Source organism: Nicrophorus vespilloides, unplaced genomic scaffold (assembly GCF_001412225.1).
Source record: "Nicrophorus vespilloides isolate i.1.1-1 unplaced genomic scaffold, Nicve_v1.0, whole genome shotgun sequence".
NCBI lineage: Eukaryota > Metazoa > Arthropoda > Insecta > Coleoptera > Silphidae > Nicrophorus > Nicrophorus vespilloides.
Window position 1 is genome coordinate 1 of NW_017099955.1, and position 16,019 is coordinate 16,019.

The 16,019-nt window shown below is 27.2% G+C and overlaps 1 protein-coding gene across 2 annotated transcripts; it reads right to left on the reverse strand.

The window, feature by feature from the left end:
* Positions 1-4,472: 4,472 nt before the first annotated feature.
* Positions 4,473-14,418, reverse strand: LOC108566309. 2 transcript variants are annotated; one of them, XM_017926120.1, is made up of 2 exons: positions 14,023-14,418; positions 4,473-5,535 (listed from the first exon to the last, which is right to left on the reverse strand). In XM_017926120.1, exon 2 carries the CDS (start codon positions 5,531-5,533, stop codon positions 4,682-4,684), a length of 852 nt encoding a protein of 283 aa, XP_017781609.1. In that variant the 5' UTR covers positions 5,534-5,535; positions 14,023-14,418; the 3' UTR covers positions 4,473-4,681. The 2 variants fall into 2 exon arrangements, with proteins under 2 accessions (XP_017781609.1, XP_017781610.1); XM_017926121.1 differs by lacking the exon at positions 14,023-14,418 and adding an exon at positions 9,006-9,455.
* Between the last annotated feature and the right edge of the window lie 1,601 nt (positions 14,419-16,019).

Genomic DNA, 16,019 nt, shown 5'->3' on the forward strand with positions numbered 1-16,019 from the left:
TATCTATTATAGTAAATCAATGAAATGTGAAAACACTGCTTTTTCGAACGTTCTAATTTCAATTTTTCAAATTTGAACGCGTATTACAGCAATATGGATAAGAGCACAGGAATGTATCTATACTTGCTGGATTGACCCAAACATTCAGCTTTCATATGCATATATATGGATTCATTCTATCTATTATAGTTTTCGAGTAAAAACACTGCTTTTTCGAACGTTCTAATTTCAATTTATATTAATTTATACTTTCATTCTATCTATTATAGTTTCGAGTAAATCAATGAAATGTGAAAACACTGCTTTTTCGAACGTTCTAATTTCAATTTTTCAACTTTGAACGCGTATTACAACAATATGGATAAGAGCATAGGAAAGTATCTATACTTTAGCAGATATTTGGAAAATTGCTTACTGCTACTAATATTCGCGCCTCACAGTTTGGAAAACGTTGATCTAAATCAAGGATCTTAGATATCCTAGAACAAGCATTTTCGAACTTCAAAATCATCTTTGATCTTCCAACACAATCTTAGATCATTCTACAATTACCTAAGAATACGCCGGACACGTTGAAACTTTCCGGCAAGATCTTCTTGTCCTTCACTTCGAGCCATATCTGCTCGTTAGCCTCCACTACACTTGGATTACTACTGTTAACCACCAACCAGTGTTCTGAATAAATCTTAGGACCTAAAACATAATTGCAAATATATATAATTCCATCATCAAGTTAACGTTGAACTATCAATTATCATATCCGTAACTATGGTAACTAACAATTTGACGTTTCTAAATGTTACGTCATAATTAAGATCAAAATCATTACCTGTTATTTCGCACGTTATCGTCTCCGAATGATTGATGTGAATTGTGACTTTCTTCGGGGTGCAGTTCAACTTCCATTCCGGATCCTGTGCAGATATGCAGATTCCTCCGCAGAAGAGGAAGATCACTGCGAACGAAAACCGCAACGCTTTCATCTGTTGAAACACGAAAGGGGACATTAGATTTCATCACAATTATCATCGTAATGAGATGGACAAGTGATGAATGTTACCGATTAAATCCGGTAATTGCTACATCCTGTTATTTGGAAGCGCGAACGGAAAGCCACCAATTTATGGACGCCCCCACTTATCAGACGACTATCAGACGCACTTGTTCAAATTGGACGAAACAAAATTTAGAGACTTTCAAATCTGACAGTTGGTACAAATGATACAAATCAATTTGAATTTGATATTGTTTTCACCTGTTACCAACTGCTGTTTAATTAACATTAAATTAGCAAACTAATAAAACATAAACGACGTTACACACCATAAGACAAGTTATTTAACAAAATATGCATATATAAAAGTACATACATACTGTGTCACGTATTACAAGTACTTGTCTTGTATTTTTCCAAAAACTTTACTACTTACATACAAGTTGTTCAACCCTTTACGAATTAATTCATGACAATTATTCTTTCGTAAAATAAGAATTCGTCTCATATTTACAATACTTTTTTCGATTATTGTTACATTAACAACCGTTGCTATGGTCATGCAACAACTTCTGTTTTTCAATTAAAGTTTTTGTTTTGTCTTCTACTCATTTTTTTTTGATTGCGTAATCGCGTGTTGTTGACCTAAACGAAAGCAATCATCGTTTTGTTTTTTTTTATTATTTTTCGCACGTAATCGTTTTTGTGGAACGCAACGTGAGGTTTAATTAACGAAATGCGAATTGGAACGTTTCCGATTCACGCTAAGCGCACGAATTATACTACCACTCCAATTCATAACTAATTCACACGCCAGAACGTAATTAACGAATTGCACTAATTACTTCCACTTAAACTTCGCATAAAACTTTATCTCTTTGAAGAAAAATATACTTTGAAAGTTTTCTATATTTTTATTTTCACTTTACGAATTTGTTCGTTTCGATGCTTCACTAATATTTAAAGCTCATTTTAATTTGTCCTTTAAATGTATTAATTAACTACAGGAATAAATTGTCTATGTACAATTATAGGATTATATATTTATTATATTTGTTGCCATAGTAACAAAACATAAACGTAACAGATGTAAATAGTAGGCAAGGTAAATCAACAATGAAATAAACAAAATTTTAAAACAAATTATATAACTCTCTGAAATAGGACAAACACAACAATAACAGCTTAAAATAACAAATTAACAAATAAATAATTATAAATATTAATTTTTTTTTTGAATTGAAATTGTGACAAATGTCATTCATACAAAGAAAACAAATGCAAATTTCAATAATTGGTTACGCGATTAATTCATTTGTTTTACATTTAATGAAGTATATTTTTTTTACATATATATTATATAATGCATGGAAATTTTAAATTCGTACATTTCTCTTAAATCCTAAAGGAATTTTGCGTACGTACAATAATAATAACAATAATAATTCCACAGTTACAGACACTAAATTGTTTCACTTAAATATATATTGAATATATGTCGAATTGACAGGACTTGTTGAACCGTCAACTCGTACATTTCTATTTGGCATAATGAAATTGGGTCGCTTCGGACTCGATCCTATATTTAACTGTCACCTAGATCCTAACCTAAATTTACTTTTCACAACTGCCTCGTCAAAACGCGAAGATTGTTATGTCATCATAGATAATAGAAACGTCATTGCAGATGACAGACGTCAATGTCAGTAAATGGAGGTTAAAATGTAGATGACAATTAACTTTAAAAGCGTCACTTAACTATCTAATTTACTATAATTAAGAAAACAGTCGGACGAGTATTTTCAACTGTTGGTTATTCATAAAAATAATGAAAATACCGGAATACTTCAATGATATATAAATAAATTAATGACTAGAATTGATGAAATTATTAAATTACCAAATGTTAATTTCATTAATTTTTCATGAATTTTTCCAATTTTATTTTAAAGATTTTCAGAAATTCACGAAAAATGATTGAAAACGCTTAGAAAATAAACAAATAATTTGCAAATTTACTAACTAATTGGAAATTCTATTCTATTTTTCTCTTTAAACTTAGAATATTTCTATTGTGGTCCTTTAATATTTAACTTAAACTTTAATTTCTATACTTAATATTAACATTGAATTTACAATAAATCTATGCAATAGAAATTCAAAAAAATATTTTTTTTTAGATGCAATACAAATGAAAACGTTAGATTTGTAAATTCAGTCCATTTTCAGTCAAATCTCGCAGACTTTTCGTTCTTTTTCATTTTTTACTACAATTAGTTTTTTTTAAATATTATTATTATCTCAAGGTCTTTATAATCCTTACTTCATTCCTTTCAGATTCAATTTGCTCTTTATTTATTGTTTCAATAAATTTTTTGAAAAAAAAGCACGAATATTTCCAATACATTTTCAATGAAAAATTGATTTTTGTTATTAAGAAGTAAACTTCTCATCAAAATTGCTTAACTTTTTGTTGGATTAATAAATTCGCGTAAATTTTAAAACTTATATTGCATCATAAAAATAATGTCTTTTCAAGCCTTCACATTTCTAAATCACAACATACAATTCTTTTACTATATAGACATCTCTATAATAATCGAATTAATTAATAGTTATATAACTTTTTATTATCTATATATTTTATATATATATATTATTTTTTTTTGGTTTTTCTCTTGTAAAACAACAGTTTTACTTACGTTTCTTTTAAATACTGATATTTTTCGTATAATCGAGATATGCAAGATAAAATTGAAGAATTTTTTTTTTGAGAAGAAATCTTTCGCAATCTGTTCTTGATTAAGCCTTCATCTCCTTTAATCCTAAATCACAACATCCATTGTTTATTTATTATATTAATTTTTGGTTATAAACACTTAATTTTATAGTTATGTCCGTATATGCGTGTAATAGCAACAATTAATTAAAATTGTTCAATCCAATATTAAAATAAAATTATTATACAATTATTTTTAAATGCAATTAAATTCTGTTAAAAGTAAAAAATGCATTAGACTAAAATATAACCAACAAAATGTCAAACTTGTCAATTTTAAGTTGACAGTTAAAAAAATGACAGTTCCATGCACAGTGCAAAGTGACATGATGTCACTTTGCACTGCGCACGGAACAAAGTATAATTTGCGAAACGTCATAATTGTCAAATTTGAATTGTATAATTTAGCATTTAAAATCTTATTATTCAATAATAAATATTTGATTTTTTATATATAATTATATAACAGTGTAAATATACTCACTGATTACATCAAATTAAACGTCAAAAGTGACGTAAGGGACTTTGATACAAAAATGTAATTTGATTTGGAATTTAGAAATTAATTAAATGTTATTGATTATTTTTTATAAAATATAATTGAAATGAAGTCCCCAAAGAAAACCTTTTTTTTTTATATATATTTTTGAGAATTTTTGAAGAAGGAAAATCGTTAAACAACTTAAAAAGTTAAACAATTTTTCTTCTTCTGAATTCTCTAGTTAGGGATACCGAAATCTTGCCAGTTGTCTAAGTGTACATTTATATGTTTATGAATGAATTTTGTCAAAAAGTTATGTCAGAATTTGATTATTCAATTTGGAAAATAAAATTTTATTGTCTCAAATTTTCTTTTGAAGAATTTGTTGTGTATGATTTAGAAATTGTGAATAATAGATGTTTTTCTTTTAGTAGCATTCGGGCATTCCTTTCTTTTCGATGGGAAGAGCCTCGATGTCTGCAGCATCGACGAGATGGATTCCTTTCAAATGTTGGAACAGGAAAAACGTGTGCTGATTGGCTAATCTGAAGTTGACGTCTATGTAGAACAGGTAGAAGTAGTACCAGAAGGTGTCCAGATAATGCGGTACTTGGAATATGAGAATGTATTCCCATTTAAAGTAGACGAAGAGTTGGTAGGCCATGTAGTAGGTGGTGATGAGTATGATGTGGTTGAAGTATACGATCATCCGCTTGTATCGAGCCCTATCCAGTATATTCAACGGTGCACCCAGCCGTTTGATCTTATAGTACATGAACATCAACAACATTGCGTAGACCAAGAAGAAAGCGATGTCAATCAGCAGGATGTACTTGTGGAAGAAGAAGTTCGTGCCGAGACTGACGAAGAAGTAAACCAAATTGAAGATGAAGAGCATGGATGGAGGAACGTCTATCTCGAAGCAGAAGAGCATCGTCATCAGGGCCATCCCGATCTTGATCATATAATCGAAGCCTTTGAGGAATCCCAAGAAGTCCAAGTAGACATCATCATAGATGCGGTAGGCTTTCATCATGTAATAGACCATCATATTTACCAGCATAATGGCATTGATTATGGCCAAATTGGCGAGACCTAAATAGAATTTGGTCCAGAGGTTCTTGCAGCGGAGGACCACGCATAAGAAGGATATGTCGAAGAGGAGGCCGATACCGCTCGACGCGAGAAGGATCTTCTCGATCATCTGAAGAACCTCGTTGTTCTTCGAGATTTTCATCTCGATGTCGAAGCCGGTCACGACATTGTCCAAACAAAACATCGCTGAAAGAATATTTACCAATTGGAAACTTACAACAACTCTAAATACAAAAAAAAAGAACTTTTTTTTTGCAACCCTTACCCAAAAAGGAGAAAAATCAATACTGCTTTCGACGTACTAATAAACATGTTGATTACTTTCATTTAAGTTGTATTTTTATTCAATTATTATTGGTTTTCATTAAGTTTTAGTTGAAACAAAGATAAAATTTTGCAGCTACGTGAACACCTGCGATTTAATTGAACACTTGCGTGAACACCTGTGTTTTAATTAAACACCTGCGTTTTTGAATTATACACCTGCATAAACACCTGTGTTTCAATTGAACACTTGCGTCAACACCTGCGTTTTAATTGAACACTTGTGTTTTAATTGAACACCTGCGTTTTTTAATTATACACCTGCATAAACACCTGCGTCTTAATTGAACACTTGCGTGAACACCTGTGTTTAATTGAACACCTGCGATACATTTGCGAAACACCTCTTACAACACTGATCAAGTCAATTGTTTTTCTTTTGTTTTGACAACGATTCATTATTATAAACAAATAATTGGCGCCCAACGTGGGACACTTTGTAAATTTTTCATTTTTTCTTTTGTTTTGAGATTTTATTAGCAAGAAATCATTTAAATACAAATAACAATGTTTTTTAAACAAAAATTTATTTAAATTTCAATAATATTCCTTTGAATTCAAAATTTTCTCATATTTTCTATAATTTGTCCGTTTATTTGTCTATTCTTTATTAATATTATATAAACTATAATTGTTATGAAACAATGTTAACACAATTACTATATTCGATGAAAATCTAATATAAAATGTGCTACGAAAACAAAACAAATTAATTACTTTTTTTTATTAACCTTGGACCGATTATTAAGTTTCGAATCAGAAGGCTGTTCACTTTCATTATGAATACTTTTTTTGTTTTTGTTTTAACTTATGTGAAACAAATCTAGATAGTTGTGGAATAATAGAATGTGAGCGACATTTCAAATGTTTCCTATTGGAATTCATTAGCGAAACGAGTTTCAAATTTTCAAAACACGATTTTAGAATAACAATAATTCTTGTATTATAGTTTATAAATTTACATTAAATTTCATTGATTTATAAGTACATTTAGATTCATTACAATAATTATTTGACATATTTATTTTAAACTTGAAAAAAAAGTAAGTAAAACTAGTAAAAAGAAGTTTAAAAAACGTAACTTACTAAGTCAGTGTGTTACGTATGATAATATGATTAGATAAGAAATAATGAGAGTAAAAAATTACATAACTTTACAATTATTTGGTTGGAAACTACAATTTCCTTTAGTTTTTCAATAATATGTGATTATAAATATGGATTTATATAATACGAATAAATGATTCGGAATATCACGTAATAATTGCGGGTATACGAGAAGAAAATACTCGCTTATCTGTTTATTCGGATTTCAATGTCGAGACTTGCGAGAAATTATCAGAAATTTTGTAAACAAGATAAAAAGAAATGTTAAAAATAGTCTTCTTGCATGTAAGATATTTGATTAAAAGTGCAGTAAATTTCATAATAAATAAATAATATTGTTATTTATTTGTAATAACAATATTGTAATTAGTAAAGAAGAGTAAGTTTGTTATAATTAAGAATGTAACTACATAAGTACATAAGTAAAAGTAATATTGTAAAAGTAAAACTTAAAATTTCTTTATAATTATTTTAAATTTATTAAGTATTAAATCTTTCTAATTTTACGCATAAATATACGTTTTGTTTCGTTTTTTACATTTTTTTTTTTCAAATTTGCCGCCTTTTGTTGATTCTCTTTTGCCCTGACAACGAATCATTACTGTAAATAACGTGTTGGAATGTAATACTTAATGGTAAAGAAATTTTAAATTTGGCGCCCAACGTGGGACACTTTGTTCATTTTTCAATTTTGTTTTGTTTCGATTCACTTTTATTGACAAGAAATCATTCAAAATACAAATAATTAATTACAATCTGATATTCAATAGTATAATTAACAATAATTGTTAGTGTAAACAAACAATTATTGTCTATACTATATATAAAAGTGAAGTTTTTAATAGAAAAGTTTTACTGCAAATAAGTAATTGATAAAGCGCAAATTTGGCGCCCAACGTGGAACAATTATTGTTTTTTTTTTCAAAAACAATTGTCTTGATTTTCTTTTATTCATAAGAAATCATTCCAAACGCTAATGATTAATTAATATCTGAGTCTTAACTTTTCAATATTGCAGTTAACAGAAATTGTTAAGATAAACGAACAGTTGTTGTCTGCACTATTTAAAAGTGAAGTTTTACTGCAAATATTTCAGTATTAAATAATAGATCAAAAAGTAGTTGACGTTAGAAAAGAATTGAAATTTTCAAATTTGGCGCCCAACGTGGGGCACTTTATTGTTTTTTTTTCAAAAACAATTGTTTTGATTCTCTTTTATTGATAAGAAATAATTCAAAACACTAATGATTAATTAATATATTAGTCTTAACTTTTGAATAGTGCAGTTAACAGAAATTGTTAAGGTAAACTAACAGTTGTTGTCTGCACTATTTAAAAGCAAAGTTTTACTGCAAATATTTCAGTATTAAATAATAGATCAAAGAGTAGTTGATGTTAGGAAAGAATTGAAATTTTTCAAATTTGGCGCCCAACGTGGGGCACTTTATTGTTTTTTTTTCTTCAAAAACTATTGTTTTGATTCTCTTTTATTGACAAGAAATAATTCAAAACACTAATCATTAATTAATAACTGAGACTTAACTTTTGAATATTTGTTAATAATATAAACTAACAATTATTTTTTTGTACTATTGTCTGTAGATTTACTTAGAAAACTGTTTCTATTCCATCAATAAATACGTAAGAGTAAGATTATCACAAATATAACGAGTAGAAAAAAACGAATTTGCTTCGAATAAAAAAAAATGATGAAATAGCAATAATTAACAGAAATTTAACTATTTTTTCTATTAATATTTCGTATTATTATTGTTTCATCACAACTAATTATAGATTTACTTAGAAAAGTGAGTTAAGAAAACTGTTTTTTTCATTCCACTAATAGATACGTATGAGTAAGATTATCATAATAATATCGAGTGGGAAAAACCGCATTTGCGTCGTAATTTCCATTTGAAAATGGAAAACTGCATTTCAATTTGCTTACCTAGTCACATTTAACAGTTCATTTTTAAGGTATGATAGTCTGAGATCATGTGCAGCTGATTGGTATTCCCGAAAGGCGCTTCGACGAAGACGTGCAGACGTTTAATCAGAGCGCGAGATCCGTTACATTCGCTGCTGCATTTCATTTATTTACACATTTTTTTTTTTGTCTTCGGATAATAAAGCACTTTCAACAAGTGTCCGCGCAACAAACGCCATCACGAGAGGATATGACCTAGATCTAAAGATCCAAGAAATCGTGCATAAAATAAACAAACCTTTTACAACAAGATGATTCTCCTTATATAATTCGCTCCTTCCTCTTTAGCACCAAATCACTAACTTCACCAACTGCTGCATCCACGATTCGCGATGTTATCAATTGACTCCGGTTATTGAAGCTGTTGCAGGAGCGGACTTCGCGCGATTGTGCACCAACTCCGACTACCGTGCTGCCGCCGCTCCGCTCTAACTATCCTTCTCTCTCTTTCTCTGGCTTTCTTGGTCAAGGTTGTGTCCTTGTTTCCTCTTCTTCTTCTTCTTTTTTTTTTTGGTTGATTGGTGGAGGTGCAGGAGGAAGGAGCCGTACGTAGAGGCGGCAACTCGCGCAGCAGGAACCTGTAAATTCATTGATCGTCGCCCGGCGATTCGCGGTTTGCGCAAACGGCCTTTGCAGGAGCACCATTCAAATTTTCTAGGACGCATCCAATAATAACAGCTGATCTCCTATTTCCTTTGACAATTTCTCCTATTCTTTTGGTATTTAGATGCAAATTTAAACACGATATTCATGGAAAACCATCAGAAGTGTTCATCTCATCATCATCATCTTGATGTCAGCAATATTCAGGGTGTTTTTTTGCAACAAGTATAAATGCTTTTCAGCAGAAATTTCATACAAGTTTTTCTAACAATTTATTTGTTTTTTAAAGATAAAATTCTTAAGTTATTTCTCCAATTGATTAAAGTAATTAAAGTATTGATTTCAATAGTTATTTCATATAGACATAATAATTTACTTAATTTATGTAATCTATAAGCAATTTTATGTAAAAAAAAAGTTCGTACGAATGCTACAGTTTCAATAAGAAAAAAAATAAATTTTTACCTTTGTTTTACTATAAAATTCTTACTTTCTTATTTACTAAAAATCATTATAGTTTTGATTTTATCATTTTTTTTCAATATACATAAATATGTTTGCAAGTAATGTTAATAAACAAGATTACTTAAAATATTTAATTAACATTTTTTTGAACGTATTTACATTTTATTTAATTATTGAACAACCACGCATAATAATTAAATTAGTTAAAATTTTTATTAAAGAAAAAACTATGACCTTTACAATGAGCCTACTACGATATTTGTAGTCCTTACCGTTCTCTTGTTATAAGCTGTCAAAATTGAGATTTGATAATATATATTTTTTTTCAAAATGCTGAAATATTTGCATTTTTCTTAAATGTTTTGATTAATTTAATATCAATGGGTTTTTATTTCTACTTTCAATGCAAAAATCGATAATTAATATTGAGGTTTAGGATTTGTTTTCCAATTATTAAAAAAAAATATATGAAATTAAACATTTTTGTAATTATCGATATTTTTTTAATGACTTTAAATTTTATTTAATTACTCAACACCCACGCAATATAATTACATTATTTAAAGTGTATATTAAAGAAAAAACTCTGTTTTTTCCAATGAACATACCAGGATATTTGTAGTCCTTACTGTTCTCTTGTTATAAGTTGTCAAAATTTAAATTTTATATAACATATTTTATCAAAAATGAAATAATTTCAATAGCGTTAATTCTATAGATTTCTTAAATGGATTGATTTATTTAATATCAATGGGCCTTTATATCATCTTTCAAAACAAAAATCAATAATTTAATCTAATATTGATATTCACAGTGATTTTTACAATTATTTAAAAAAATAAATTAAATTAAACATTTTTGTAATTAACATAATTTTTACAACTACTTTAATTCATTTAATTAATCAATCATTTATTTAATCAATAAATAAAACTAAAATTGAAATTTAAGATATTTTTTTCCAATTATTAAAAAAACACATTTTCGTAATTAACGATTTTTTATAACGTCTTCACGTTTTATTTAAGTACTGAAAAACCACGCATACCAATTACATTTTTTAAAATGTGTATTAAAGAAAAAACTATGACCTATCCAATAAGCCTACTACGATATTTGTAATATTTACAGTTCTCTTGTTATAAGCTGTCAAAAATGAGATTTGATACAAAATATTTTTAGTTCGAAATGCATTAATTCCATATGTTTCTTTAATGTTTTTTGTTATATTTAATATTAATAGACTTTTATTTCAACTTTCAATATAAACATCAATAAGTAATACTAAAATTGATATTTAACTTTTTTAACTCCAATTATTAAAAAAAAATTAAGAAAATTGCATTTTTTTTTTGCAATTAATCAATTTTTTTTAATGTCTTCACGTTTTATTTAATTACTGAATAACCACGCATACCAATTACATTATTTTAAATGTATATTGAAGAAAAAATATAACGTTTCAAATGAGCCTACTACGATATTTGTAGTATTTACCGTTCTCTTGTTATAAGCTGTCATAATTTAAATTTGATACAAAATCTATTGAAACAATTTCATTAAATGCACTACATTTTGCTACAAAGTTTATTTTATATATAAATATAATGGAAAGTTGTGTTATATATATATAATTTAATGAATATTTCATAAATCATCAATAAAAACTGATTCGTATTCGAAATTTACGTCGAAAGAGATAATTTTAATATTTCATGAAACAACGCTCATCAACCATTCTTTTAGCATACAAAGGAAATGCTATAAATTATGCAACGTAAATACGCGAACTCTCCGCGTCATAAAATATGCACTGCATTTGCAATCAATAGGACGTGCAATGTAATAATTTATCATGAAACAAATAAAAACTTTGGCGCTCAACGTGGGGCTCCAAAACTTTTGTTTTACCTTTTTTAACGTAACTTATAGAATGAAGACAATATTTTTTACATTTAAAACTTTACAAACTAAGAAATTATGTGATTTTATTCATAAAAAGACACTAATTAACTAATAATAGTTTGAACAATCATATTTTTAGTGATGTGAATTAAAGAATTGCAAAAGTTAATGATGACTTCAATTTTGCAGTCAAAATTGTGAGGAAACTTCTCCACAGTCTCCTCTCCTGCTGCAAAGTTTACGCTTGCCCGTTTCCACTTCACCTCTGACCTTTTGCAAATTCAAAGGGCTCCTATCGATTCGAAACGCATCCACGTCAAATCATTATGCAGCAACAAAAGGAATAGCGAAACAAAACAAAATTGAGATAGAAAGATTTAAAACTAAAACCTGGAAGGCTATGCTTATTTTTCTGCCTTCATTAGTGTTTTTTTTCCTTTTCATCCCTATTCGCATCCAAATTAATATTAACGTGAAAGAATTTTTTTAATGAGAACCATTTTTCTCGCTTCAAAATGTACTTTTTCTAAGTAGAATCTCTTGTTACGTTATAACTGCAGCTGGATTTGCTTCGTTATTAATAATTTGTATAATAATGCAATAATTTACAAAGTTTTTCGATAGAAATTATTAATTAAACAAACATACGTTATTGCATGTTTTTTCTTTCTTATTAATTTAAATGTTTCCACATAAGAATTATTAATTAGTAATTTAAGTGTTTTTTACTAATTAGTAATTTTCATAAAATTTCTAAATATTTTTCATTATATTCCAGTATTGTTGTTTTAGTAAAGTATAGAAAATAAAAGTATTTCAAAATAAGAAATATTAATTAGTAATTTTTTCAGGAAATTTCAGTTTTGTTTTATGTAAAATGTATGTATTTTATGTAAATGGTTCAAAATATGAAATATTGATTAGTCATTTTCATTCAATTATAGTAGAATATAGAAAGTCATTGAAACATATTGATTTTCTCTATTTTACTGAGAATATTTTACATGTAATATTAATGATATTTTGCCATAAAGTTTCAATTCAGTAAAATGTATAAAATTTAAGTGTTTCTAATGAATTAATAATGTTCATAAAATTTCAGTTTTTTTTTTTCAGTAAAATATACAAAATTGATATGTTTCAAAATATGAAATATTGATTAGTAATTTCGCATAAAATTTCAGTAAAATATAGAAAATTTAAGTGTTTCTCATTAAGAAATATTTATTAGTAATTTTCACAAAATTTCAGTTTTCTATTCAGTAAAATGTACAAAATTGTTTCTAATGAATTAATAATTTTCATAAAATTTCAGTTCTTTTTTTCAGTAAAATATACAAAATTGATATGTTTCAAAATAAGAAATATTGATTAGTTGTTTTCATAAATTTTAATTTCTATTTTCAGTAAAATAAACAAAATTTATGTTTTTTAAAAATATGAAATATTAATTAATAATTTTCACCAATTTATAATTTTGTTTAAAAAAAATAATAGAAAATTAAAGTTTTTGAAAATTTCAAAAAATAATCAGTATTTTTCATAAAATTTTAGTTTTCCTTTCAGTAAAATATAGAAAATCTACATCTACAAAAGTAAATTATTCCAATTAAATTGAAACTTAAGAAAAACCAATAATAAATTGTATTAATTGTCTCTAGTTGACAAGTCGTTACAGTTTTAATAACGTTATAAAGTTAAATAAATTGAAAATACACATTGTTTTTAATAAAAGTAATCATATATTGAACATGTTCAGATTGGCATTAAATAGTTTAGACCTGATTGAAACTATTACAAGTTGTACTTAATGCGATGAAATGTGTTGATGGATGTTGTTGCATCAATCGATTGAAATTAGTACAATTTGCAAGGCGACCGTCATCCGGGGCCACCGGTAATCCTTGCGTTTCCATGGAAACGCAGCTCTCGTTGCTAGACTACCGTAGCACAAAGAAAAAAAAACAACCCCAACACACACACAAAATGACGTTTTGAATGATCGAATTAGCGTTAGATTTACAGTTTTGTTTATGAATTTAACTGACAGTCAAATTGCTTTGTTTTTATTAATTTTCTATTGAGTCGTTGTAGCAGTATTGATTTCTCTGTTGCAATTTATTGCATGCAAAATTGCCTTGTTTATCCTGTTTGGAAGGGGTTACACAACTCTTACAACATAAACATTACAGACAGACAAAACAAATATATACATACAGTGAGATACAGTGAGAAAGAGAGAGAGAGAGAGGAAATAACATCAAATATTAAATGAGACTTACTGAAGACGAAGGGGGTTGATGTTTTTGTTTTGTTTGTTAAAATGTGAAATGTCGGTGCGTTTGGTTGCAGCTGAGATATGTCGGATGTCAGATATCTGTTGTTTTATTTGCGACTAAATATCACATCATAACGCATGGCACATAAATCACCGTCCGTTTCTGGTGATGCGGACGTGGATGATGCTGGCAGGGGGTTGCGGAAAAGCGCGCGCGGGGGTGGTGGAAGGGTGTTGATGTGTGCAGGTGCTGCCGTTCCGTATGACGATGCACTCAGGCACTTCGCAAATCAATTTCCAACCGGCAACTGTTGATTTTTCAGCTGTGTTATTTTCATTGCAGGAACGCTGAAGAATCTATCGATTTCGGACGATTCCAAACATTGCACCCGATGACATTATACACTTCCGGTTATGCAATTCTCTATACATTAATTAAAAAAATTAAAGACATTTAGTTACGAATTTCGTTCTAAAAACAACAAAAAATGGTTTAGGTTTAGTTTTATCAAAGAATTCATCATTATTTCAGCTTTTGAGCAACAATTTAATGCATTATATATTATCAGTTACAACTCACAGTATGCAACACTTTATACATGGCTATAAATTAAATTGTTGAAAATCTAAATTTTATATTATACTATATATTTTTTTAAATAAATTATGAATTTAAGTTTCAATTTAGTCATGGAATTGGAATAATTCACTGAAAATGTTTTGTCTATGTAGATATTCTATATTTCAGCGAAAATGAAACTGAAATTTTCTGAAAATTACTAGTCAATATTTTACTAAAAAGAAAACTGAAATTTTATGAAAATATCTAATTATTTTTTTGTTATTTCCAAAATCTTAAATTTTCAATTTTTTTTAGTTAAACTAAACTGAAAAGTGGTAAAAATTATTAACTAATATTTCATATTTTGAAACATACCAATTTTGTATACTTTACTGTAAACACAACTGAAATTTTATGAAAATTACTCATCAATACTTCTTATTATAAAACGCTTCATTTGGTATATATTAATGAAAAGAAAACTGAAACTTTCTGAAAATTACTAGACAATATTTCATATTTTGAAACACATATTTTGTTTTTATGTTTTACTAAAAAGAAAACTGAAATTTTATGAAAATTACTAATTATTTTTTTGTTATTTTCAAAATCTTAAATTTTCAATATTTTTTTGTTAAACTAAACTGAAAAGTGGTAAAAATTATTAACTAATATTTCATTTTTTCAAACATATCAATTTTGTATACTTTACTGTAAACACAACTGAAATTTTATGAAAATTACTCATCAATACTTCTTATTATAAAACGCTTCATTTGGTATATATTAATGAAAAGAAAACTGAAACTTTCTGAAAATTACTAGACAATATTTCATATTTTGAAACACATATTTTGTTTTTATGTTTTACTAAAAATAAAACTGAAATTTTATGAAAATTACTAATTATTTTTTTGTTATTTTCAAAATCTTTAATTTTCAATATTTTTTGTTAAACAAAACTGAAAATTGGTAAAATTTATTAATTAATATTTCATATTTTGAAACATGTCAATTTTATATATTTTACTGTAAACTCAACTGACTGACTTTCTGAAAATTACTAGTCAATATTTCATATTTTGAAACACATATTTTGTTTTTACGTTTTACTAAAAAGAAAACTGAATGTTTATGAAAATTACTATTATTTTTTTTGATATTTTCTTAAACTTTAATTTTCTATTTTATTTATTAAATTTTGGCGACCAACGTGGGACTCGAAAATGGATATTTTTCGAATTAATTTGAATTTTAATAAAATATATTACTAATATGGATTACAAAAATTTCATCTAGAAGAAGAAATTACTTTTTTTTTTATATATTTTCTATTAAAATTGTGTAATATTTACATTTTCAAATAATTATTATAAATTGTTTTGCAAACCGAAACACTTATAATTAATAGGAATTAAATATAATTCGAATGAAAAAAA

What these genes read in the sequence shown, in the direction of transcription:
- LOC108566309 (XM_017926120.1), bottom strand. Translation starts at nt 5,533, where the DNA reads ATGTTTTGTTTGGACAATGTCGTGACCGGCTTCGACATCGAGATGAAA.